Raw genomic sequence first — 25,392 nt, forward strand, 5'->3', positions numbered from 1 at the left:
GTAGGGAAAGCCGCGGGAATGCAAGCGGTGCTCTTTTATAAATTATTTAAAAGTTCAAGGGGCCCCCCGCTAAAGAACCAGGCCACGTTTCGGCAAAAATGCTTCTGACCCCTATGAGATAGAAATAGATCGACGGAAATCCAGTGCACGCAGCTACCGTCTTTATATTTCTACCGCCGACGAGTTGCGTTGACGTGAATTGTTACGTCGATGCATATGAAACGTCGTAAAATATTTTTTCTTCAAATGAAACTACAAATAAAGCTACTGTTTTCCTTGAAATATATTATTTGATCAAAGTATTCTTCGATCATCGAGTACTTTTTCGATCATTGATTGGTTTTGTTATTCCTAATTTATAAAAAGTGGTAGGTAGCCTCATCTTTAAAGGCTCGAATACTATTTTTACGAGATGTAACTTTCCGTATTAGAATTGAGTTGGATTCCGTCCGAAATCGTTGGCTCTCGGTCTTTATAAAACACAGTTGGAGAGAAGAATTCGTTTAGGGCAACGATTAAATTCGGGCTGATTTACGAGAGCTTCTTGAAATCTTCGAGGAAATAGTTACGCCTTACAAGGCATAAAACGATGATTTCGGTGTAGCAATGGCCTGAATCGAGGAAATCAACTTGGTAGAGGACGGTTCGCGTTCATTCGGACTCGTTAAATCTACGCCCATAAAAACGACGACAATAAACTCGGTCCACAGTCTCGCGGCTGTTTTACGTCGATTTTCAACGCTGAAGAACTGGCTGCGGTTGCCAGCTCCGGAAGAACAAAGGCTTAGTGTGTGCACGATGTAAAAATAAGATCAGCCGAGGGGAACCAATTATGGAGCGTATTTGATGTCGCGGAGACAAGCAGGTGCAAACGAGAGAACCGATACGTTACACCTTTGCCCCGAACGCGATTGATGTTTCCTCTACGTTCCAAGGTTATTCAATGTTACCGTTTCGATCGACTCTATCAAAAGTAATCACTGGATTTTTTAAGATTTGAACATTGGGTTATCACGTATTGTGATAATTAAAAAAATTTAAAATGTTCGATATTTTCGATATCGGCAGACGATGCTTGGATCAATACTCTGAGTTATCACGAAACAAACAAGATCGAAGATATTCTATCTGTCCGAGAATAAGGAAAGAGAAAGAAAAAAAGAGACCAATCAAAAAATCAGGAATCGTTCGAAGCTTCGACTTTTTCAAATAATTCCTGACGTCTCTCAGTCACGCCGTCAATTTTCAATACTAATTCACGCAGACGTTAGAACCACGAGCGTCGAGTCGGTGACGAAATAGAAAGAAGAGGGAAAAATATGCATTATACGGGTACAATGCTTGTCTAAGGAATGAACATGATGAATGAAAGAGTCGAACGATGGCCCCAAAGCCGGTAACGTCCAAGAATGCTTCCTCATAGTCGTTTTGCTTTCTTCCAGTTCTCTTTCTCTCTCTCTCTCTCTCTTTTCCCCTTTCCTACTCCCTCTGTGCGCCCTCTTTGATGCAGTCGCAGCTTTGATATTCCTGCCAGAATATCCCACTTATAGTTAGCGCATAAGCCTGCTCTTCTCTATTCGTTTCTTCTCTATCTCACGCTCTCTCGCTTTTCTCTTCCAATTGTCCTTTCTCACTCGCACCCCATTTCTTCCAAGCTTGCACTATCCCTGTCATACGTTTCCAGCTTTTCCTTCCTCCTCTCTAGCGCACACATTCTAACACACGTGGGTATAGTTTCCTCGACGTTTCTCACCGACTCTTTGTCCCGTCTTCCACGGGACGACGCGACGACGTTGAACGGTTTGCGAAACGTTCCTTGCTTGGTGTTCACCTCGCTAGGATAATACCATGCACGCGTGGATCTCCCCTCTCCTAACGTGATGAAACGCGGGTCAAGGATCGACGATTAAAGGATTCGTTGGCGAGAAGAGCGTGTCGTTTACACGCTGACGCGAATTCCCGCGGTTTCCGTTGCTTCCTCGACGCTCCAAGATTCCTAGATTCCTCGAAGAACGCCGGTAATTACGTCGATAAGAATCTCGCATAATTCACGTGGTTGGAATAACTCTTAGGCATCGTGGCTAATTTTCTTCTCCTATGGCTGGAAAGAGGGAAGGTGTCGATAGAGCTTGATCCAACGTTCGTCGAGAAACGAGAAAAAAGTTAGACACGGATATGTTCGCCGACCAATGAACCGTGTCGATTGGGACACGAAGTTGGGAAAGGAAAGGGTGACGTATAAAATTGGTCTGGCTGAACGATCGACGAGAATTTCCAGAGGTCCCGAAACGATGGAGGTCCTTGATCGGTACACGCCCACTTTTTCGCTGTTCCAATTAGGCGAGGACCCTTGCGCGCACGTTTTATTCGCTAGTTGATTGGTGTCGAGCAGACAGTAGTGGAAATTAATGAAGACGGTTTTCGGGGTAGGATATGCCGAACAGTTATTGGCCCTCGAATAATTTCGCTGAAATTCGCGGATTTTACAGGTGTTTAGTCGACAATGCAATTAGCAGCAACACGGTCCACTAGACTGCTAATAGGATATCCGCGATACACGTGTTTATACGATCGACGGAAATTAGGAATGTGAACGGAGTAAATCGACGATCGAGGTGGGCAAAAATTGAGAAGATGCAAAAATTTTAAGCGCCATTTTTGTTCATGTAAAATGTTACGAAATTCGATTACGACATTTTGTAGGTTTTTCATCTTTACCTAGATATAATGCGCGTTAAGTTTCTCAGAAAATGGATATCTTACTTCCTCGATTTTTTTTTTTTTAGCACAAGAGAATAACATAAAGTATCGTGTGTTCCAAAGATAAATTCTAAAAATAATATTTCTTATACTATCAGTTTTCTCTATCTATCTTCAACATGGTTTATGAACGGTTCGATCTTTCAATGTACATAAAGAAATACCGATATCAGCGTTCGAAAAAATTCGTAAAAAAGAAGAGCAACGATAACGATGATTAAATAGCGTTATCGTCTGTATCGAGTAAAAGCAAAATGTGTTTCTAAGCAAACCTGCGATATTCGCAACCGTATAGGTTTTTAGGTTCGGAGGGGTCATCGAAGACACCCCATACATATTCATACCGACTATTTACCTAAGGCCAGAAAAGAACTGTCAAGAACGAAAGCAACGTATCGCATTAATGCAAGGGTCCTCGAAGATCCTACGAATACGTAGGTATATGCAAATGACACCATTCCCGCCGAGGAAACCTTTAAATCACACATCGAGGCTACCAATAACATCGTCGACGATCATAATACAAGACCGCCTTTATGCTCGCTGTACCAGCAAGAGTAGCAAGATGTTCGTCCTCGACTTTAAAAGGATCACGTTCTAAGTACCGTAACATGCAATAACAGCCTTTCATCGGATATAATTCGTACCAGGATTAAAATAACAAATAGACCAGAGAGCGACGCGTGTTGCATGTCGTAATTAACATACACCGTTCGACGTGGAGCAACAAGTTTTTACAAGAAACGAAGTTTGTTAATCGTTCTCAGGGGACCTGATTCTCGCATAGAATCACCGGACAAGCTATCGATGTCTCGTTCCAAACGAACAATCGAGTAACAACTTTTAAGTTTCACGCGATATCTCATTATACCGTTGAATATGTATCTTATTATGCCTAAATGAAATGAAAGATGAAAAATTCGAAATCAACGTTCGCGCGCGCGCAAAAAAAAAAAAGAGATCTTTTACAAGAATTAGAAAATCTCCGACGATGCAGATAGGTGAGCAAATTACCGTCACGGACAAATTTCAGACAGATCTCGGTTATTTAAATTTCTCTCCTTCCCACCGTATTCTTCTTATCTCAGCTCGTTCACTGGAACAGTTGGAACGCGAAATAAAAGGTAGATACAAAGCGAATCTTTTTTTCCCCCCTTCAAAACGAATGCCCCGGTAAATTTATACATCACAATTCACCGCGCATCGCGGCCATTAACGCGTCGACGACCGGGGAACATGACGGCCATGGTACATCAACCTTCGTGAGGAAACCGAGCTGCCCGGTCCAAAGTACCAAAAGGAGCCACGCCGTGCTTTTATCGCGAGTAATTCGGGCCACGATCGTACGTATACGGTGTCTAATAAATTCGTGAATGGCCAGCCAGCGACTGAAATGTTCTATACACCCACGCGTAACGCACACGAATTGCCATCGTGCAACGGTCGCTCTCGCTCTCTCTCTCTCTCTCTCTCCTTTTTTTCTTTCTATGGGTTTCGTCTATGGTTGTGTGCGCGCGTGCCTCGATTCCCGAGGTTGTTGGCGTTTGGTTGCGCGCTTAGGGTGGGTACCGAGCCGACGAACCGACATGGGGGCACCAAGAGAGAGCGGATATTATCGCCAAACGTTAATTTGGTCGAGGCCCGGCCTACCTTCCAATTTTCGAGCCCTTACACGCCCACTTACGAGATTGTCCGTTAATGCTCCGAAACGTCGGGACGCGTTTTCGACGCCCGCGTTTTACCGCCACGGAGAGCTTCACGGACTTCGCGTACGGCCGACGGGTACATCTCGGACGAGGCTTCTCTTTAGACTTTAGACGCTCTCAGCCTTTGCATACGAGACACACGTGTTGCCAGAGTACCGTATGTGTATACTTGAAAGGGTAAATAGAGTTCAACTCGAGCGGCAAGTCTTAGAGATAAAGGGTAGTGGATCTGCAGGTGTTGGACATTTCTAGACGTATAGAACTTTTTAGAGTTTAGAACTGCAGCTATTAAGACTTTAAATAGCATGCTTTTAAGTTAGACTCTGTTAACTAGAGGTCTAATTACGAGCAGAAGCCGTCTAGACAAAAGGAATTCAAAGTTTTTAAGGTTTTCGTCAAAGATAGCCTGTAATTAGAATTTCAAAGACGACAGGCGAAATACAAGAGGAATAACAAGAGGCGTTTTACGAAAAAGGAAGGGTATTCGCGAATTTAACATCGATAACGGTCCCACGAAATGCGTCGTGTACGCGCGTACAACCTGATAACGCTGGGATAGTCTAACGTTAACGGAGCAAGGGCAGAGTCGTATGACGGAGAGCATCGCGATAAAATTAAATGAAACGTCGAAGAAAGGAACGACGCGTCTCCGATTGGACGCTGAGAAAACAGGGAAAACCGTATTTCAGTCTGTGCCTTAACATTCCCGCGTGGACGCGCGCATCGCATACGCCCGCGCGCCTAATTTATGTAACACAGAACAAATATACTCGTGGTAGCGTACGGCGCGTACGTAAAGCGTGGTAGAAGCAAAGAAAATAAATACAGGACGGAACAAGTGGAACGTCCGCGAGAAGCAAGAAAATAGTTCGCGCGGCGATTCGTAGACCCAAAATAGGGCGGTGTGAACAGCAGGAAACTTTACTATACACCGTGCAACGTGGAGTAGGAGAGACGCGTGTATTTGGCGTGTGTGAGTGCTGTTGGAAAGAACCGGTTATATAGCAACCGTCCTCCACCTTCTCCACCTTCTTCTTCTTCTTCTTCTTCTTCTACTTCTTCTTCTGCTTCTTCCTCCTTTTCTTCTGCCTGTTCTTCTCCTTCTTCCTTACTTTCCTTCCTACTCATTCGCCGACCTTTCGTTCCATCCTCGCCAAGTATCCAGCGAGCTCAGCTACGTAATACAAGCGATTCTATACATACAAACAAGCACGTGCGTGTGTGCGTGCTCGTGTAGAGACTCTGTCTCTCTCTCTCTCTCTCTCTCTCTGTATGTACAGTGTACACTTACGTGAGGTCCCGACACCATGGGCGCCTGCCTATCTGACATTGGGTGCCTGCCTACGAGGGCGAGTCCGCGACGTTTCTTTTTTCTTTCTTTACTGACCTGGCTACCGACGGACGGACCCTGGGCAACCGTGTATTCCTTCCGAGGACCCTCCGGGGGCGTTGGAATTTCGCGAGCGTTTCACGGATAGCCTTGTTTCCGATACGCGGAAACCCAGTCAGAATTCTATTGTACTCGACTCGCAACGGCAGGATAACCCGCGGCGAAAGAAACACCGCTGAGTGAAACGTGACTGTTAATATGTTTAATCGCGCCGATGATATCCGACGATTAATTTTTTACTTGATGCGTTTTGAGCGGCGTCGAGATCCAGGCGTTGGAAATATAAATGATTCCCTCGACTATTGTTCCAACTTCGTTCGATCTTCTTTACTCGTTGTATTCGTGTATGTATGTATCTATGAATGTTTGCGCCTATTTACTATGCGTATACGATTTCCTATATTTCATTCAGCGATACGAGAGTCGAATTATTAGATATATATCGATGATTAATGTTTTCTGTTACAGATTTCGAATAGACAACACAGACCACATAATAGACGTGAACAAGAACAACGCGGCGTTCGAGTACGATCAAGTGAACATAATATGTCCTGTGTACCAGCCAGGAACGTATGACGAGGACGCGGAGAAGTATATTATTTACAACGTAAGTACTTTCGTATCGAATCGTAATGCTAAGAATCTTGCCCTCGACATTGGTAGAAAGATTGTCACGAGTCCGAGCGTGTACCCCGGTCTCGCCATCCATAGTGGGATCAACAGATAAATCGAGTTACACGTCTGTCGACCCATTATGCGAAATAAAAAATTGTCAAAGGGCGTTCCGTGCTGTTTAGACAGCTGCTGCTACTCGAAACTCGTTCGTTAACTCGCTCATATCGGACCCCCAAGAACGACTTCCGCCTCGTAGCCAACTCTTGACATCGCGTTGCCCTCGAGGGGCTGTTCCAACTCTATTTCACCCGCTTTTAAAAATATTCATGACAAACTACCGTGTCGCCGTTATTCCCGAATTAGAGAAACTCGTATATACGAGACCGATAACGATGTTTGTTCTTGAGACGAAAATTACAGAGTTTCATAAATCAAATCGTTGCTAGCATCGTGAAAATCTTTCGTCCCTGTTCTTGCCTTTATCGGAGATTCCAGCGCAGTTTCCAAAAGCTGCAACGCAAACGTCGCCAATCATCGCCGAGATCTAATCATCTTATCCTACCCTTCTCGTATTGTCTCGTTCGAACTCGACGATAGATACTTTCTACCCCCTAATCGTATCTTGAGAGGGCGGGTGGTTTAGGTAGCGAGGAACTAGTGAACGAACGAAAATTAGCTTTTTTCACGGCTAGTCGTTAGAAAGAATGGCAAAGAAATGTCTTTGTCTTTATCTTTGTAAAGAATCTTTGTTTGTATAGACTCGACAAAACGATAAAGAGAACGTTCAAGGACGTTCGACTCGTACGTAACAAACAACTAACGCGACGAATCGATTGGTACCGGGAACTTATTAGCTGCATCGTATGTTTCACAGGTGTCTAAAGAGGAATACGAAACATGTCGGATAACGAATCCAAATCCACGGGTGATAGCAGTTTGCAACAACCCGTATAAGACCATGTACTTCACGATCACCTTCAGGCCGTTCACACCGCAACCTGAAGGCCTAGAGTTCCTGCCAGGCCACGATTACTATTTCATCAGCACTTCGTCCAAGGACGACCTTCATAAACGCATCGGTGGACGATGCACCAGTAACAACATGAAGGTGGTCTTCAAGGTGTGCTGCCGCAACGAGGCTGACACCTCGTCGTCTTCGGCTACATCGCGCAACAATTGTGAGTATCCTTCGTTTTATTGTAAACATCGACACAAATATCACCATTTTCTTGTTAATATCGATTCGTTCGTTTAACCAGAAAAAGATATTCTTTTCTATTCGCATTGACGCGAAATTTTTAAAGACGTTTGATGCACATGCATTAAAGAAACGATCGAATTTGCCAGCGTTTTCACCTTCGGTCCCATTTACGAGCATTCCTTAAATATTCCTATTCCGAAATCGTTTCGACGTGCGAAAACCTTTGTCCTACCGAAAGGTACGCGTTTCGCGTGTACGACCGGTATTCTAATGGGGTCCGATTATCATAATCTGAAATTATAGTCGTTGTATACGTCGTCTACGCCGCCTTTTCATTTCGCGTGTAAATCACGTTTAAAAGCTTCACGGTTTCGCTTGAGCGTGCGAGCTCCCTTCGTACACGCTCGTGGATGAAACGATTGGAAGAAGGGCCGTGTCATAAATTCATTATCCCCTAATCAGTTACAAAGGGAAGGACTACTCGTAACGACAGACGGTCTACGCCGATTCCTTCATCTTCCGCTGCGAACACGATCCACCCTCGATCCCCCTCTCTGTTTTCCCGCTCGTACAGACGGCCAGCCCGTGCTCCTCCCCTCTTAAATAATCCCTATCAATTATAATTCTTAGCCGTGCACACCATTTGTTGCGGTTAGAGGACCAACGCTGACCCAGAACACAATAAATTCCACTATTTCATTCTAGCCCGTTCTCTTCTCTCCCTAATTCGTTCCAACCGTCCTCCCAACACCTCCTCCGCCTCCTACCCGCTACCACCGACCCAACACTCGTCGGAGACGATTCATGCGCCGTAATGACTAGCTATTTCGCCGGCCGAGAACTCTGAACTCCCTTTCTCTCTTTCCCTCTTTCACCGTTCGGTGTCTCGGGCATTCAAGATTCCAGCAGGCTCTCCACCGACCTCGAAATCCTTCCGCGGCTTTCTACCGTGCCGTGTTGCGGGATCAGACCGTGAGCACCGACGCTCGTGTACGATGCCCTACGATTACTATCAGCGGCCACGAACCGCGAGAAATGTTAATCTCGCGGAAAATTTCAGGCTGGCTCCTCTGCTTTGCGCCGCGAGCGCTTTGCGCGGCGAAAGACATTTACGCCGGCAATTAGCCGACGAAAATGCGAAATTAATCTTCGACTTTATTCCACCGGTAGAAGTTCATTCTCCCCGAGGTCTTTGTGCCTGTGAATTTCGGCCGAGAACATAAAGCATTTGTCATTCATTACGGTTATCGTGTTTTCTTTCAATCTTTTATTCCTATTCTTTTTTATTTTTTTTTCTTTTCTTTTTTTTTTTTTTTTTTTTTTTTTGTTCTCTTTGCTTTATCGCCGAAAGTCGATCGGTTTCAGGAATGAACTTCGACCGCAAATTGCGTAAATTTCGATTTAAAGTCGCGTAATAAAGAAGATTATTTTTTTCTTTTATATATCGCATAAACGTTTTAAACGGACATCGGACGCAGTAACAAGAATTCACGTTCCCATCGTTTTCCCGTGGCGATCATCGCGGATGTTCGATCAAACTTTTACGATACCGCGTTTACGGTTATGATTGTAACGGTTTGCGCGCGATTCTATTATTACGTACGATCGGCATCGGCGAATGATCGCCGGAGCGATTAAATAAAATTTAACGGACGCAATCATAACCGCCTGTATTTCGATTCGGGGGCCGGCTTTAAAATATCGACCTCTGGCGAACGCGGGTATGTACATAGATAATTGAAATCGATGTCGATTCACCGGACACTCGGTCCCGTTTACGAGCAATCGTGGAACGGCGGTCGCGTTCTCCGTCGTTGAATCCCCCTGTTGAAAATTACGCAAAACCGATGCGCGATTTGGACCGCGATTGCGGAGTTAAAATCGAAACGCTCGTCGACGCGACGTTATCCTAAATCATCCGGCTGGAAATGCCGGTGAACGACGATGTTGGACGGGCGCTCGCGCGCGCGTAACAACAGTAATCGAGACTGGCTGAAAATTGCACGCAACTCGTGAACCAGCGGAAAAAAATCACTGGCGGAGATTACACGCTAAAATTCAATAGCCGCAACAAAGTATAGCTCTGGCCGCACGATGCAGCCCAGACGAGACTACGTCGTACGTACGGTTCTCTCGAAAGCACGTCGCGTCGTCGCGTCGTGCCTCGCGAACATGACGATGTAATAAGAACGTTAGAGAAAGAGGAATACGTTAACGTTGATCTATGTCATTTTTCAGCCGTAGCTGTAACCAGCAGCACCGTGCCAAGCAGCAGCTCGACCAGCACCGCAGTTTTGGGTGGAGGAGCCGTCGGAATACCACCCCCGCCACCACCGAGCGTCGTCAAGAACGGCGGCCCAGATCGATTCTACCCAGGGGGCAGCATTCATCATCATCACGATCATCATCAACCGGCCACGGCGGCGCCGACCCTGCCCCACGTACCCCCTCCGGCCATCTACCCTGTGCATCCGCATCAGCCTCCGATTCACAATGGACCGCCGTCCTCCTCGCCGCCCAAGACCTCGATCGGCCAGAAGAAGAAGAACAGTACGTATAACACAGCGCCCCACCGCCTCTTGCCACCTGCTCTCTTTGCCGCGAAACGAGTTTCTCGATGCTCCTCGCGACCATTATCTCGGCCAATGATTCTTTCATTTTTTCTTTTTTTTTTTTTTATCCTTCTCTCTTTCTCTACCATTCCGTGTTCCTTCGTTGCTTTCTTCTTTTTCATTCTCTTTTCTTACGCCAAATCTCTCTCGTCGTCGTCGCATCTTGTCGAAATTAATCATGCAAGAGGAGGGTCATTTTATTAATCGACGCGAATTAGATCGTCTATAATGTATCTGCGAGCATCGCCGAGTTGCTCGAATTTAATTATCGAATAGAGTAATGAGAAATTCGAACATCATCGAATAAAATAGTCGACGACAATCGCGTCAGATCGCGCCTATATTTTGCGAGAACGCGTTTTCTAACTTAGCCGCTAACTTGTGCCGCTAAATCCCTTGTCCCTTATCGTTACTTTCGTTTTGTCCGGCCGATAATTATCGCTTCGTATCGGGATTACTGTTGCATAAAATTAAGATAAACCACTCGTACTCGACGATTTTACCGCTCGTTATCGTCGTGTAAATCGTTTTTTCAGGATAAAGGAATTACCGCGTTGTATCGCTACATCGCTATATCGTTATATCTTCGTTATTAACATCGCATAATTGATATTTCTTCTTTTCGATCGGAGCAAGCGTGAGTCCATATTCGCGCGAAAGTCTTTCTTTTCCATCGTTCTTTCACGATAGCTGGACGCGAGTGCGAAAGTCAAAGAGAAGAGTCGTCGTCGCTTCGGTCATTAAATTACCGTTATGTAGTTGAACGTGGCGGTGCACTGCGTGCCAAACAATCATTTTACGTAATTCATTTGGCTTATCGTTTGCTCGTATTGAAACGGATAAAGTAAATAAACGAGTAACGAGCAAATAAATTTTATCAGGTTTTAAAATTATATTGTCCCTCGTCATGTCTTATTCTACTTATTATCGCTACTAATGCATCCTACAAATAATATCGAAAAGGGTAATACGTTGAAAATTGCATTGATTGACCGGACGTAAAACTTCCGAAACATACCTCGAGCATCATACATCCTATCTTTATTTTTCGCGTTCAGATCAAACGTTCTATACTCATTCTCGTATAATTAGAAAAGTATCGAGTATAAAAGTTAGATCAGTTAATACCGCGAACGAAGGAAATTATTTACAAAATTAAGAGTAAAAAACTTAATAAACGAAGGAACATCTTTGGTCCCCAAAACGCGTGCCAGATGGAGAACAATCGAACGCGGTAGGCGACTCGATTCTAGGTGACTCTCTCGACAACCATCTGTCGTCTAGTCGCCCTTCTTGTGTTGTCACCTACGATAATTTCACTTGAAAATGCGCCACGGATATGCACACATTTGCATTCCATCGATAGCCAGGACACGGACGTTAACGAGGCAACCTGCTTGGCTCGAAACGCAACAGGGAATTCGTGTTCCGGAGGTGTTGAATTGAAATTACTCGAGTCGGCCCCGTTCCGCCTTCCTTTGTAACAACGATTCGAATTTCTCCACTGTATTAAAATCGTCCCTTCGAAATCGAATCGTGTCCCACGAAATTTACAACTTGGTTCGTGACCGACGATGTATATCCGTTACGACGCGTTTCGCATCGAGCAGAAGCAAAAAGTACATCAATCTCCAAGTACTCACCAATAAGCCGGAACCTAGATGGAAGTTGAAGCTTCCGCTCCGATATCGCCGCGTTTCCTAGCCCTGGTAATGAAGCAACTTTTTCCCACGGAGCTCATGGAAGTTTCATTTCGAACAGGAGAAATTTAGAGACGTCGTTGACCTCCTTTCTGGAAGAATAACGTGATTATTTATTGGAAAAATAACAAAGAAAAATAAAATTAATCTCAAGAGCTCGAAGTATTAATAATTGCTAACAGAAATCCAGGATCTTGGAATTACTCGCTGTAAAGTATTAATTTCTACATTGTCCAAATTATGCAAGAAGCACTTCTATTTGCTTCTGTTTCATCGGATAACTGAATTCCCAATTAAAAATTTCCATTTGTTAATCCACGTTAATCAATTAAGTTGGCGGATAAACGTGTGTTTTTTTTTTTTTTTTTTTTTTTTAATAACTACGATAAACGATCAAATGGCTATTGTCCGGAAATAAACAATTGATTTTTTCTGTCTACAGAGGAATATTCGGACCATCCGAACGAAGTTGTGAAGAACGAAGAATTGACCTACAACGGGGCGAGTTCCAGCCGTGTTCAAGATCGGTACTACCAGCTGGTGATGGTGTTGACGGGAAGCTTGTTTATCAGCGCGATCATGCCGCAATTATTACGGTGAAGCGACAACACTACCGACGAGAACGTATATCCCATACGTCGAAACCCCTTTTTCTGTGATTATCCTACGTTTAATTAATTTCTTGAGGCACGCGTGCGCGCGCGCGCGCTCGCGTGGCCGCCCCTCAATCGTGAAAAATAAATGAAAAATAAAACGCGCACGATTTATGGTCGGACTGCCTCGAGAGAGAAAGAGAACGAGAAAATTTAATCGGGAGGGAACGAAGACAAAAACGAACAACAATGGTTTAGAGAAAAAAGAAAAATTAAATGAAAATAAAAGAGGATGCGAGTTATAAGAAGAACGAAGAGTCGGCAGAAATAATAAAAAAGAAAATAAACGTAAATGTCAAGAGAAGAGACACGCACGACACACGAGCAGCAACGCCATATTGAAACTATTCGAAAACGAAGAACGAAGACGTAGATAGTAAGATTACAAAGACGAAGAAAGACGAAACGAGGAGAAACGCTACTATTAGACACTATTATAGTATGCCCACTATTATCACTACTATAAATGGTAGTCGTATTGGTTGTCCTTCTTATCATTACGCTAATTCTAGGTATTTATTGGAAATACGAGGAAAGAGAACGAAGTCGTGGACAGCGTGCTAAATATCCTCGAGCGTGGCATACGCCGCATAGTGAATAAATACGTCCGTCAAAGAGAAGCGCGAAAGTTGTTTCGTTTAAATATCATAACCTCGCGCGTGAGGATTTCGAATAATAATGATATCGTACGACTGACATCGACGTTGGTTGACGAACGGTCCTCTGTCATCTATGCCTCGATTGCTTGAGAATTAGTATCGTACTTGAAAAGTCAAACGATTAAGTTAACTTAGAAACTTATATGTATATAGAGAACCAATTACTTACTAGGTTAGTATGATTTAAAACTTGCCATCTTAGTAGATGTATCACTTAGCACTCGTTTTTCCGTTAATATTTTCAGTATCACGCCCGCGCAAATGTAGATACGTCATTTGTTTAACTAAAGATTTCAGATCAATCACGTGACTTATTGCGATAATCGAATCAAACGTTAATCCGCGATTAGTCGCGATGGTCGCGCCAATATTCGGATCGAAATCTATCGAAGGAAACAGTCATGGCGGAGGGTCGTTCGGTTTGCGCGAGCACAGTCGCGAGCAGGATAATTAGCACGCGTGTAAATAAATTCCTAATGAATATGTACAAGTGGCTCTTGCCTCGTCTTCGGGGCAGAGGAATTTAAGAGAGTGCCGTATACTAGGTAAAATCTTATATATGACACACGGAAGAGTGCGATACAGCGTGAGTGAACATTTCCGAGTGTGACAGAGTATGACGTGTGTGGGTGTATTGCGAGGCGTATGTGAACATTCGTGAACACAAAGATCGCCCATTTGGTTAGGACACAAAACTGTGTAAGGTGCGATAAACTTTTGTAAGTTCCGCCCGCGATTCTCGCAATCGTGACACTTTCGCGAACACGTGAAGTATTGTCGGCGAAGAAATTCGAAAATTCCTCTCTTCGACCGAGTTCGTCGAAGGGAAATGGCGAACGAACGAACGAACGAACGAAAGTATGGTGTGTAATGCGTGAGAGAGACTGATCGCGGAGCGAACGAAATAACAATTTTTGTATCATAGTTGTACCATACCGAACTTTATCTATAGATCTGTATTATATTTATTATCCGCTATCATTACGCTACGAATAATCACACTCGATATTCTATATTTACTAGTAAAAAATATCAAATTTAATAGCGAATAAATTGCGTATTCGGCGGGGTAATGATAAAAGAAACGACATGACGCGAGCAAAACGATGAATTCTCGACCCCTGTCATCATCGGATCTGCCATTTGTTGTTTCCTTCTATTTTCTTTAATTTTTTTCTCGTGCTGTATTGCTCGAAAACGTCGAACACGCGCGTTCGAGTGCTTATTTCGACGTGTGCTCGCTATTTCAATAAATTGGCCGTGCGATGGTCGGTTTCATTTCGTCGATTTCGGTATCGTCTTTTGTGCTATGTACATCGTTCTTTTCAGTTGTCCCTATGATTCTCCTGTTTTTTTTTTTTTTTTTTTTTATATACTCTATTTATTGTTCACCGCCACGCAGATTTCGTTTACATCCGCGTACTGACGAACGTACGCGCATGCAAATCGCATTTATTTGTAAAACGTACGGGATTACATGTATACATGCACAGTGGTCACGATCGTTACACGCGATCCCGCTCTGATTTGTCGCGTGCGTCGATAACGACGCCCTCTTCGCTAACGTTCAAGCTCTGTTCACGCTGCGATCGCAGCCGATTTTACGTTATGAACGCCCATTAACGTATAACATTGTGCACGTATCCTGTACGTATCCGTAAGCCCGTGTTTCGCTCGATCACGATCACGGATCCATATTTCTATCGATCACACAATTTTACCATAATCACACGACAAACGTCAACTATGTATCTCGAATTTTATCGCGCGGAATACGTTGTACCGGCAATTAATTATATAGTGCGCGCGCATCTTGCGCATGTCGCGTATCGTATCGTATAAACGTAACTTGTAATCTTTAAAATTGCGTTCCCGCCAATACATTCGATGATTGGCCGCACGGCTACGACGGCGCTATTTTATTGCTTGCGTACTTACACAACTCTTATTTACGCGCATCTCATCTTCCAGAATGCAAAATTATCGTTTTTGCGTCCGACGTCTAGTTTGGCGATCACAATATACCCGACCGATCACAATATACCAAACGTATCTACCGATTCTGTATCGGCGATACGAACAACACGGCGAATATAATTACATACAACCTGGTCTTAAAAATGGATCCGTGAGCACCAGTGTGAATGGAGCTTCAATAAGTGCACATAGTTGTTACCGCGCGCGTAAAAATGCACACACAGCGACCGAAGAGCGTTCGTGGCACGAGGATGCGAAAGGAAGAAACTACAACGAGCAAATGATCGTTTCACGTTGGCCACGAGAAAAAGAGTTCGACCGAACGGCAACTAGAGTAACGAATTATTGTAAATACGAATATGCGGAGAGAATTACGTATTGTATAAGGCAGAGCGAGAGAATGTAAGAAAGATTAATGAGAGCGCAAGGGAGAGAGAGAGAGAGAGAGAGAGAGAGAGAGAGAGAGAGAAAGAGACCCCAATTCCGAATCGTAGATAATAAAGAAAAGATGTATTCTGATGGCTGCTCGATTGACCGACTCGTTTTCATCGTTCATTGATGGTTCATCGTCCTTAATTATACGCGACAATTAAAATGGAAATCAATGACCACGATCAGCCGGGAATGTTGAGGGAAACGATGGAAATTAAATGCGTGTATAATGTTATCCATTACAGTATTGTAAGCCTAAGTATTACATGCCTCCGATCCACGTCTGTTTGTCTGTCTGTCCGTTCGTCTGTCTACAGTTTGTACTTTTTACCCATGTGTTAACCGCAATAGCAATTTCGTACACGTACGAGCGATCGATTACGAGAAAGCAGTTCGCGACGATACCTACGATTCCACGATTCTTAGCATGTAGATTTCTCACAAATGATCATATTTTCGTTTCGTTAACTATAGCTGCTACGATGACAGTTTCTTTTAGTTTCTCTCTAGTCGTTTTCGTTCGCACACACATGTATACACGTGGAATTGTTTGTGAGCCGCTGATCAACCCGCAAAACGAAACCCAAAGACAATCACCTGCACCATTGTAAGGAAAAGCGTTCGAAGCGCTTCTGCGTAGATCAGTCGTCAACTATAGCGTCACGATATCATTTAGGTATATACGATTCGTTAACCCTCTCACACGAAGTAGAAGTAATTTAACACACGATTGTACAAAACGTTTCTCGTACAAGTTCGCTTTGCGGGTCTCAGAGGATATTACATACAGTAACGTACATTTGTAAAGGGACGCAAATAGTAGAGTGCGTTTACGTTTCGATCGGCATGATCGACGATCCATGTAACACGGTTGCACACACGTCTTGAATCGTGGATGTATCGATAGAACTGCTCCGGGCGGCGAATTATCGATCGACTCGAATTAATCGAATTAATCAGAGCCAGCATGAAAGCCCGTAATCAATTAAACATAAATGCAATAGCAATGCAGCAAAGTTACATAGATCCAATGTGAATGGTACTCATTCTTACGGACGATAGATGATACGGTATAACAATAATATAGACTCGAACTATCGATAGAAAATAGACAAGGTCACTCACTGCAATATTTTTTTATTTTTCTCTCCTTCATTTGTCTTTCTTCTTTTCTTCTTTTTTTTTTTTTTTTCGTTTCGACCGATCCGCTCCGAAAGCACCCTCCGGTCCATCCGTAACACCAATCCCGACCACCACCACCCCCACCACAACCACCACCACCACCACCACCACTACTACCGACCACAACGTGAAACGCTGCTCCTCGAAAGTTATTTTTGTAATCATGAACAGGGACAAGCATCGTACCATTTAAAGGTATTTAAATCGTTAGTAGAAAGTATACATAGATAATCGATATAATAGAAAGTTTAACGACACCGATATAACAGAGACACACAGGAATAATCATAAGGTCGATGAACCTGAAGATTACGATTAATTAGATCGCGCGTTAAGATTAGTCTTCGCTCTTAATCGCGTACACAGACCGATATACAGTTACGCATAAGTACGTAGACGCGTTGCAGATGGCACGTTTCGAGCAGAAACACACGAAGAACAAAACGAGGAACAGGTTTCACAGTTTTCTAATCCAAAGACGTCCGAACCTCCCCTTCATTGCGATTTTTATCGTTCATTTTCGCTATTTCATTGTGTTATCCTCTCGTGTGCGTGTTTTGGAACAATGTCAAGAGATTAGAGGTCTTCGCGGATGGAGATCACAGCAGGCGACTATTCGTACGCGAAAAGGGCTTGTTCCTCTCTTCTCGAGACAGGGGGTATAATGGGGATGAGATAAAACGAGGGCAGTAACGAGAAAGAAAGAAGCAACAGGGATGGGAAAGGGAAAAGTATGAAGGGATCGATTAATTAGATTTACCGCGTCGAATTGACAACGTCGCGGATTTATCGAGCGTGAAAATGGGATCGAGATGATTTCGTAGGTACGTCGTTGTAAATAGAGAAATGAAGAAAAACAAGAAAAAGATTACGATCAATAACGATAACACGATGAAATTTATATTAAATACATAGCAAGTATGAGGATAGGTTTCTAATAACAATTTATTATAAAAGTGAATGTACGTTGATGTCTAAGATTTTTAACAAGATGGAAAAAAAGATAAGAAAAAACACAAAGTGGTTATTATTAAACTATGATTATTAACTCATAATCGAGAAACACAAGTACTAATTAAACAAAAGAGCGTTTGAATACAGAACCACACTTTTTAGCCAGGTCATGAATTCTCTCACGTTGCATATATTAATTTTGTAACAGGTAACATTACATGACACATACGATCACGGTCACGGAAGCCATACGGCAGGCGCCACGTTATCACCGGAGCAACCGTTAGATCATTTCTTTTCTCTCTCCTGAACACGGTACACGTATTTACATATAAATTAAACAACAGTCGGGATATCATGTTTATAAAATGGGAAAAAGACGTCGAAAGATGATATCACACAGTTTATTCGATCGATCGATACGATATATCGAGGATAAGAAAAAAGAAAGATATGAAAACCAGCTTGGAGAAAGAAAGTATCAACGGTTTGAATAGTTCGATCGGTTAGCGTTGTCTGACAATCAAACCACCTAGTTTCCAATTACGACGCAACAATATTTATTCAGCCATTATCTCTCTTTTGCCTCACCGTCGCTCGATCTAAATTTGAACCGAGTAAACAGATAAAAAGCAAAAGCTGAAAAAAATTATAAAAATAGTAACGCGGTCCACGTGTGGCATTCGTGAACGGGATCGATCAATTATAGATTGCGTGTGCTCGCTAAGTATGCACGTTCAGTACAGTACAGTCGTTCATTACAAAGCATTACAGATACAATACAAAGTAGCGTAGTGTTCATAATGGTAGTCCACTTGTAGCGAAATAGTGTTTAAACAGTCCAAACAGACAACCAAACAAGCAAAAAAAAAAAAAAAGAAAGAACCGGAAAAACGACATAATCGTCGGAAAAATTACAGGTAACCATAAAAAGTACACAGTAAACGTGAATCGATCTTCATGAAGTACGTGCAAGACACGCACACACATATACACACTACGACACGTGCACACGACACATATACATGTATATTGGCACATATTGCGATACAAACAGTTTCAAACATTGTCGAGGGCGTCGCGAGAAAAGGTGCGGCGTTACTCTAGAGATATGAAGAAAAAAAAAAGAAAAAAAAAGTATATATTTAAATGTACACTCATACACAGATACAGAGACACGATATACACATATGCAAAAGCGACGCGACTTCGACGACCACGCGACGTAAAACGCAAAAGCGCGTGAATTCACTCGCAGAAGCAGAGAAAGAAAGAAAGAAAGAAAGAAAGAAAGAAAGACGAAAGGTGGGAAAAAGGGTCGACGATGCTCTAAACGTAAACTCGTCGGCGTCGCGCGATTTATATAGCTATATTGTATTATGCATGTCGATATACGGTCACATATAACGATGGAAAATGAAAGTAAACCAAACGAAACAAAATAAAAAAAAAAGTGAAAAAGTAACTGGAAAATGTTAAAATGCCGGACAGGGAGACCGGGCGTCCCCCGATAAAATAATAATAATACACGTACATACTCACTCACATAACACATACAAAGTACGTCGACGCGTACGACGAAATACGTCGGCGTCGAAACGTTTCATTTTGAAAGTACCTTGCGCGAGTCGTCTCGAATCGTTTAAGTACAAATAAAAAAAAAAAAAAAAAAAAAAAAGAAAAAGAAAGAAAGAAAAGAAGAAGATGATGACGACGACGATGATGATGATGATGAAGAAAAAGAAATGTTCTTCTCGATGGACGAGATGCGTGCGATCCACGTTCCACGCGATTCAGATACCAGGGTATCGAGTTCTAGTTCGCGGATTCGGTGAAGAAATCAGGTTTCCTTTTTTGCGTTTGAGGCCATCAGCGACGAGCACCATTGCGTGGGTTGTATAGGAACCAGAGGGATTCACAGTGCTGAATGGTAAATTTGGGGAAATCGCGTGTCACGCCTCTTTCGTTGAACCCTCGACAGGCATTAATGAGTTCCTGGAATCAAATTGGTTGTAAAAAGAATTATATTTAAACGATCGTTGCCTGCTCGATTCGAAAGGTTGTAAGCGCATCCGTGAATCCCCTCGCGGTTCATTTCCAAATGTTTCTATTTTTTAAACGAATGAAAACGATTTGCGTGTAAAACTGCATTCGCGATCATTTCGATGGATATTTATTGAAAACGGTGAGAACACAAATAAACGATATATACGCTCTGTTGCACTGATTTTTCCGCTTTTACCGATTTTAGACGTATACACATCTTTTACCGTTGTTTCGAAACGCTGTAAACACGAGATGCAAGAGGAAATTGATAGGTTGAATTACGTTTTTATCGAAGCTCAAACTTTTCATGAAATTTCGTATTGTTTTATATATATATATATTATATATATATATGAAATATATATATATATATACACACGTATACGCTTTGATCGATTCGAAGGATTTCATATGTTTTAATCAATGGTTGAACGCGTGAAATTCAAACGCACAGACGTAAAGACGACGATTACTTCTTGCGTCGCGTGAAACGAGCGAAATGTAATTTAAAACGTAAAACTGCCATTTTTAATTAACGTAATCGATAGCCTCGAAAGCGATTGGTAATTATCGTAGCCGTAACTTATTCGTTGTTCTACCCTGCAAAACGAATGTTAAAAAAAGAGAGATAGAAGCTATAGAGTATGGAGGAATGTGAGTTGGCAGCGAAAACGGATGTCCGGTTCGATCGCATTCTTAAATTTCGCGAGTCTTTCGACGCTGATCATATATAAAAATCGTTTCAATTCGTTCCACGTTCCATCGAAGTTGAAATACCGTCTGTCAAAGATGAACGCGCTACATTCACAAGCAGTACATCTTAAAAAGCACATAATATCCACGATGTCGTTCAATGGAGTGTGTATACATGGAGAATTGAAGATTTTAAACAAAACTTTGCCAGAAATTTCTTATCGCTTTATATTTTATATATGTGACATTAAAGGACATACAACACGTAGAATACTAAAACATATTATTTTGAAATGTTAGATACGGAAAAAAGAAAAGGCAACATTACCTTATCCACCACCAGTTTGAAATGTTAGTAATCTAAAAACAAGATCCACACTGACTGACTGTTAACTCAGACTGAATTCATTGATCCGTCGCTTCATTCCCTCCTTCTTCCTCCAAGTCTTTCATTTAATTCTAAGATATTTTGTCTCTATTCAAACATTTCAATCGTTCAAACTACTCAGTAACGTATGAACCACATCTTTGGAGTTGTAAAAACCTGTTATATTTTATGTCTGAATATTTTATATTTGATAAAATAATAATTTCACCTGAAAAGTTAACTATCGATCCGGATGTTATGTGCTTTACAAGATCAAATGTACATAGCGTATACATAATAGAGAAAATCGCGATGGCGTGTAATATACGAAATCTGACGATTCGCAATGCCGAAAAGAACGATGCTTATGTTTCGAGCCGCGTTGCTTGTTCACGGGCATGCGACCATGCCACTTCCTTTCGATCGATTCGATCCGATTAATCAAGCCCCCATTCGATTCGCCTAAGGCTTTCAGCCGTGTATGCTTCACAGACAACGAATCTCTCGACTTACCAAGCGACTCGCGACTGACAATAGTTTCTGCGATCCCTCGATGCAATTGTTCTAAGTGCAAAACTGTCGTCACGTAGGACAGGACTTATAAATCGTTGAAAAAACAGAGTATTTGGCAGAAAAAAAGAAAAGAAAGAAGATGCGCTCGAACGAATCGTTTCCCCTACTTGAATCTGTAAGGTACGCTCGTCGCGTTGTTTACAGCTATTTATCGATTCTAAATCCGAAGCGAGAGTGTTACACATGAAAACGAGAAATATTTTTGCGGTGCAAAATTTTCGCAAAATGAAAAGTCAGTTCCTCTGTGGCGTGTCGAGATATACGCGAGATTTGGAGCCTAAATCGTTGTACGATTGTTTATATAGAACGAATTTATATTATATAGAACGATGCGAAAAAATGTTAAGTGTGCTTGTAAGTGTGCTGTATGATGATTTCCGGTGTTTACGATATTCGTTTGCGGTCACGCTGAATAAGTCTTGTCTTACACGTTCGCACGCATTCTACTTCTAACCACCAAAGAAATACACTCGCACGTATTTCTTCTCCAAGCGCTTCTCCAAGGCACTTCTATAATGGGAAAGAATGCAACGATAAACTGTGGTCTATATTTATCACAAGTTTTAGTATTAAGTTTCGAAAGTTAGCGTTAACAGGTGCCATTTTTGTGCCATCACTTTCCTTCTTTTCAGGCAGCTAAGTAAGACGAATAGAAAAATTATTCACCGTTAAACTCCATAACAATTTGAGATAACGATTCCACTGGTAAATTTCATTGATTCGCTGAAAATGGAAACAATCGGGTGAGCTCGCGGAAAGAAGAAAACGGAAGAAACGAGAAGGAAAAACGGATAGATCGAACGAAAGCGATGCCTGATTTGAAGCGCGCATAACTTAAGGATCGCGCAACTCGAGAAAAGAAACGCGAGACAAACGAGAGAAAAGGAAAGCATTTTAGGCAACACGTGTCGGAGTACATAGACTTCTCGCGAAAGTAGAGCCAATGGAGAAGAAACTAATCGGGCGGGAAGCAATGCTGCTTATTCGGTCATCCGCGTAGAAGCATACTTGCAGTTATAAGGTTCTAAGTAAGAGTGAACAAAGAAATTTAAATAATGCGAGACGAAACGATGGAAGAAAACCATACCGAAAGGCCTAGGTCGTCGCACTCGTTTGAAAAACATTCCTGCAAGAATGCATACAAGAAGTAGCGTACAATCGCTGTACACTCGTTTGTTGACGCGAATATAAGGGGAAAAAAGTCGATTTGATTTGTATATGTACACGGTGAGCCCGAGGTTCGTGCAAGGACAGGTGCATTTACGTATGAATGAGGAAGAGATCTGGCGAAATCGATGCTCGTTTCTTTCTGGTTCGTAGTCAGTAGACGCGAATAAATCAATGGCGGTAATCACTTCATTCTTGTAAACGCTAATGTCCTCTGCGGCGATCATTGTTATTATACGAACGAACTCAAGACGGCATGGTATACAAGACTAAGAACAAGACCTAAAATGGGGACATAATATTTTATAACTCAACTTTTGTACAGAATAAATAAATACTTGTACTGTGGACCAATATTTCTTTTATTTCATTCGCATGTTTACGACTCGATTTCATTGTAAATGAGATATTCGAAGATAACAAAAAGTCAGATGACAAATGTTATGTGGAAAAATAAATGACAAACATCAACTATGAAATAATAAACAATATATTTTTTTGTTTAATATAGAAAGAAGTTTGTCGAGATAAAACGTGTAAAAAATTATACGATCTTTATTTACCTAACTATTCATATTCAATTTACAACTGTTCGTTTCTTCTTAATATTATAAACTATTTATTCTTTGTTTGAATTAACGGTATTATAACTATAGAATTTTTTGCTTCTGATATCCGCCACCATCTTCCAAGTCTGTGTTCTTGACCAATTCCAGCAATAAGTTGAGTCCCATCCGAAGTGAAACATAGCGCATTGACGAACCCTGTTAGTTGTATCTCAAATAGCGGATTCAATGATCTAAAGGAATCGCCGCATTGCCATAATCTGATAACACCATTTCGCGATCCTATATTCCATAATTACGATAAACGATTAACATTCTTTCATAGAGACAAACGAATCACACATTTAAAAAAGAAAACAGTATTTAATACCTGATGCAACTAGATCTGTATTGAGTAAAGTAGCTATACTCGATATCCACATTGGTTGATCATTGCTTTCATCTCTTCCGTGTGCGTCTAGCACCGAACACAAAGGTTTTTTCTTTAAACAACCCCAAACGCATAATTGTCCGTCGTCTCCACAACTAAAAAAGTGTTCTTCGTTTATAAGCTTTACGGTATCTATGCTACCACCATGTCCATTGAATATAAGTTGCGATTCTTCTACGATTTTCCAAATTCGTATCGTCCCATCGAAACCACCGCTACTTATAGCTCGTTCACGCGCAAGCGCGTCAATCGATGTAACGCCATTTTGATGTCCAAATCTAAGAAAGTAATAAAATGCGACTATAATAGAGTAAGCTACGTTAAAATGATGACAACGATAATGATATACTCACAAAGATTCAACGTATGCCATATCACCTAAATTCCATACTTTTACGCTTCTATCGTTAGAACCGGAATACAACGTGTGCGTATCTCTACGGAAGACTAAGCTGGTAACGCTATCCCTATGACCTTGCAAGTTTTTTATGTGATTCAAGGTATCTCCACAAAATACTAGAATATGTTTACAACCGCTATCTCCTGCTACCTTTCATCGTAAGAAATAGATATTTATATATACTTGTGAATGCAGATATATTATAAATGAAAGTTTATATAATCTTACCAAAAATTTACCATCGGTACTAATTGCCAAACATTGTACACATTTCATTCCAGCCTCTGATTTCCTTTTTCCTTTAACGGCTTTCAATTTTGCTCCTTCTTTTAAGCACCCTATTATGTAATATTCGCTTAAGTAAAATTGTTCTCGTAATTCAATGGTTGTTTTATCAAAAGTAACATACATTTAACTAAACTACCATCCTTTGAACCAGAATATAAAAATTTTCCATTGCTAGAGAGACATAAACAGGTAATTGAACTTTTATGTTCTTTACATTTTAGAACAATTGGTTCTCCATGATTGATATAATTTGAAGCTACAGTCTTCCGTAATCTTCCCTTTTCTTCTAAATATTCCTCTTGTAATCTTCTTGCTACTGCTCCTTCTTCAAATTCTGCTCTATCTCTTTCTATATTTATTTACAAAACTGGCGTTAAAAAGTGAACACACAGAAGAACCATTTCATATAATAATTTACCTTCTTCTTCGATATGCTGAAGGTATTTCTTCGCAAGCCTTACGCGCTTCTCCTGAGCAGTTTCTTCTTCTTCCTCGCTTTCGTATTCTTCGTTTCTTCTATACAAAATAATAATTAATAACAGTTAAAAATAAAATCATTAAATCTAAATTTGGAAATATATAAACACCTCTGATTTTCTTCTGCAAGTTCTTCGTCTGTACTGGCAATACTTTCGTTATCATCAGGTACAGGCTTATTTATCTTCTTTGTCTTCCCCTTTGTTTTAGTATAACCATTAAACTAGAATATGATAAATTTGTAATCCTTTGTAGTACATTACAAATAAATTCAATTGCATCTTGCGACACAGAATAATTTTTATATATCAAAAATCAAATATTTCTAAGTATATACACATTTTTTTATACCTTTCTTTTAATTCCTCCGCTACCTTGTTTATTTCGAATGAAGAATGACATATTTACAAAATGCTTTTTCAAACGAATTTTAACCTATTTCATTCCTACCACATGGCTTATTTTTCTTAAACAAGCACTGCCAGCAACCGTAATCAAGAAAGCCCGGTATTAATCTATGTAACAAACTGCTACATGGAAA

General features: G+C 41.5%; 2 protein-coding genes across 3 annotated transcripts in view; one reads left to right on the top strand and one right to left on the bottom strand.

Annotated features, from left to right (window-relative positions):
• The window catches only part of LOC126868970 (uncharacterized), a 58,463-nt gene extending 35,423 nt beyond the window's left edge, over positions 1-23,040 (top strand). Inside the window, 4 exon segments of the mRNA XM_050625005.1 lie at positions 6,325-6,466; positions 7,349-7,652; positions 9,914-10,225; positions 12,430-23,040. Of these exon segments, the coding sequence (XP_050480962.1) occupies positions 6,325-6,466; positions 7,349-7,652; positions 9,914-10,225; positions 12,430-12,587 (916 nt within the window). The 3' untranslated portion in view covers positions 12,588-23,040.
• A 180-nt stretch (positions 23,041-23,220) lies between these two features.
• Positions 23,221-25,386, bottom strand: LOC126868967 (U3 small nucleolar RNA-interacting protein 2). 2 transcript variants are annotated; one of them, XM_050625001.1, is made up of 8 exons: positions 25,203-25,386; positions 24,962-25,074; positions 24,793-24,887; positions 24,496-24,723; positions 24,315-24,424; positions 24,040-24,236; positions 23,627-23,964; positions 23,221-23,538 (listed from the first exon to the last, which is right to left on the bottom strand). In XM_050625001.1, the coding sequence occupies exons 1-8, from the start codon at positions 25,251-25,253 to the stop codon at positions 23,306-23,308; spliced, it is 1,365 nt and encodes a 454-aa protein (XP_050480958.1). In that variant the 5' UTR covers positions 25,254-25,386; the 3' UTR covers positions 23,221-23,305. The 2 variants fall into 2 exon arrangements, with proteins under 2 accessions (XP_050480958.1, XP_050480957.1); XM_050625000.1 differs by having other exon boundaries at positions 24,793-24,890.
• Between the last annotated feature and the right edge of the window lie 6 nt (positions 25,387-25,392).

Source organism: Bombus huntii, chromosome 8, assembly GCF_024542735.1.
Source record: "Bombus huntii isolate Logan2020A chromosome 8, iyBomHunt1.1, whole genome shotgun sequence".
In the NCBI taxonomy this organism is placed as follows: Eukaryota; Metazoa; Arthropoda; class Insecta; order Hymenoptera; family Apidae; genus Bombus; species Bombus huntii.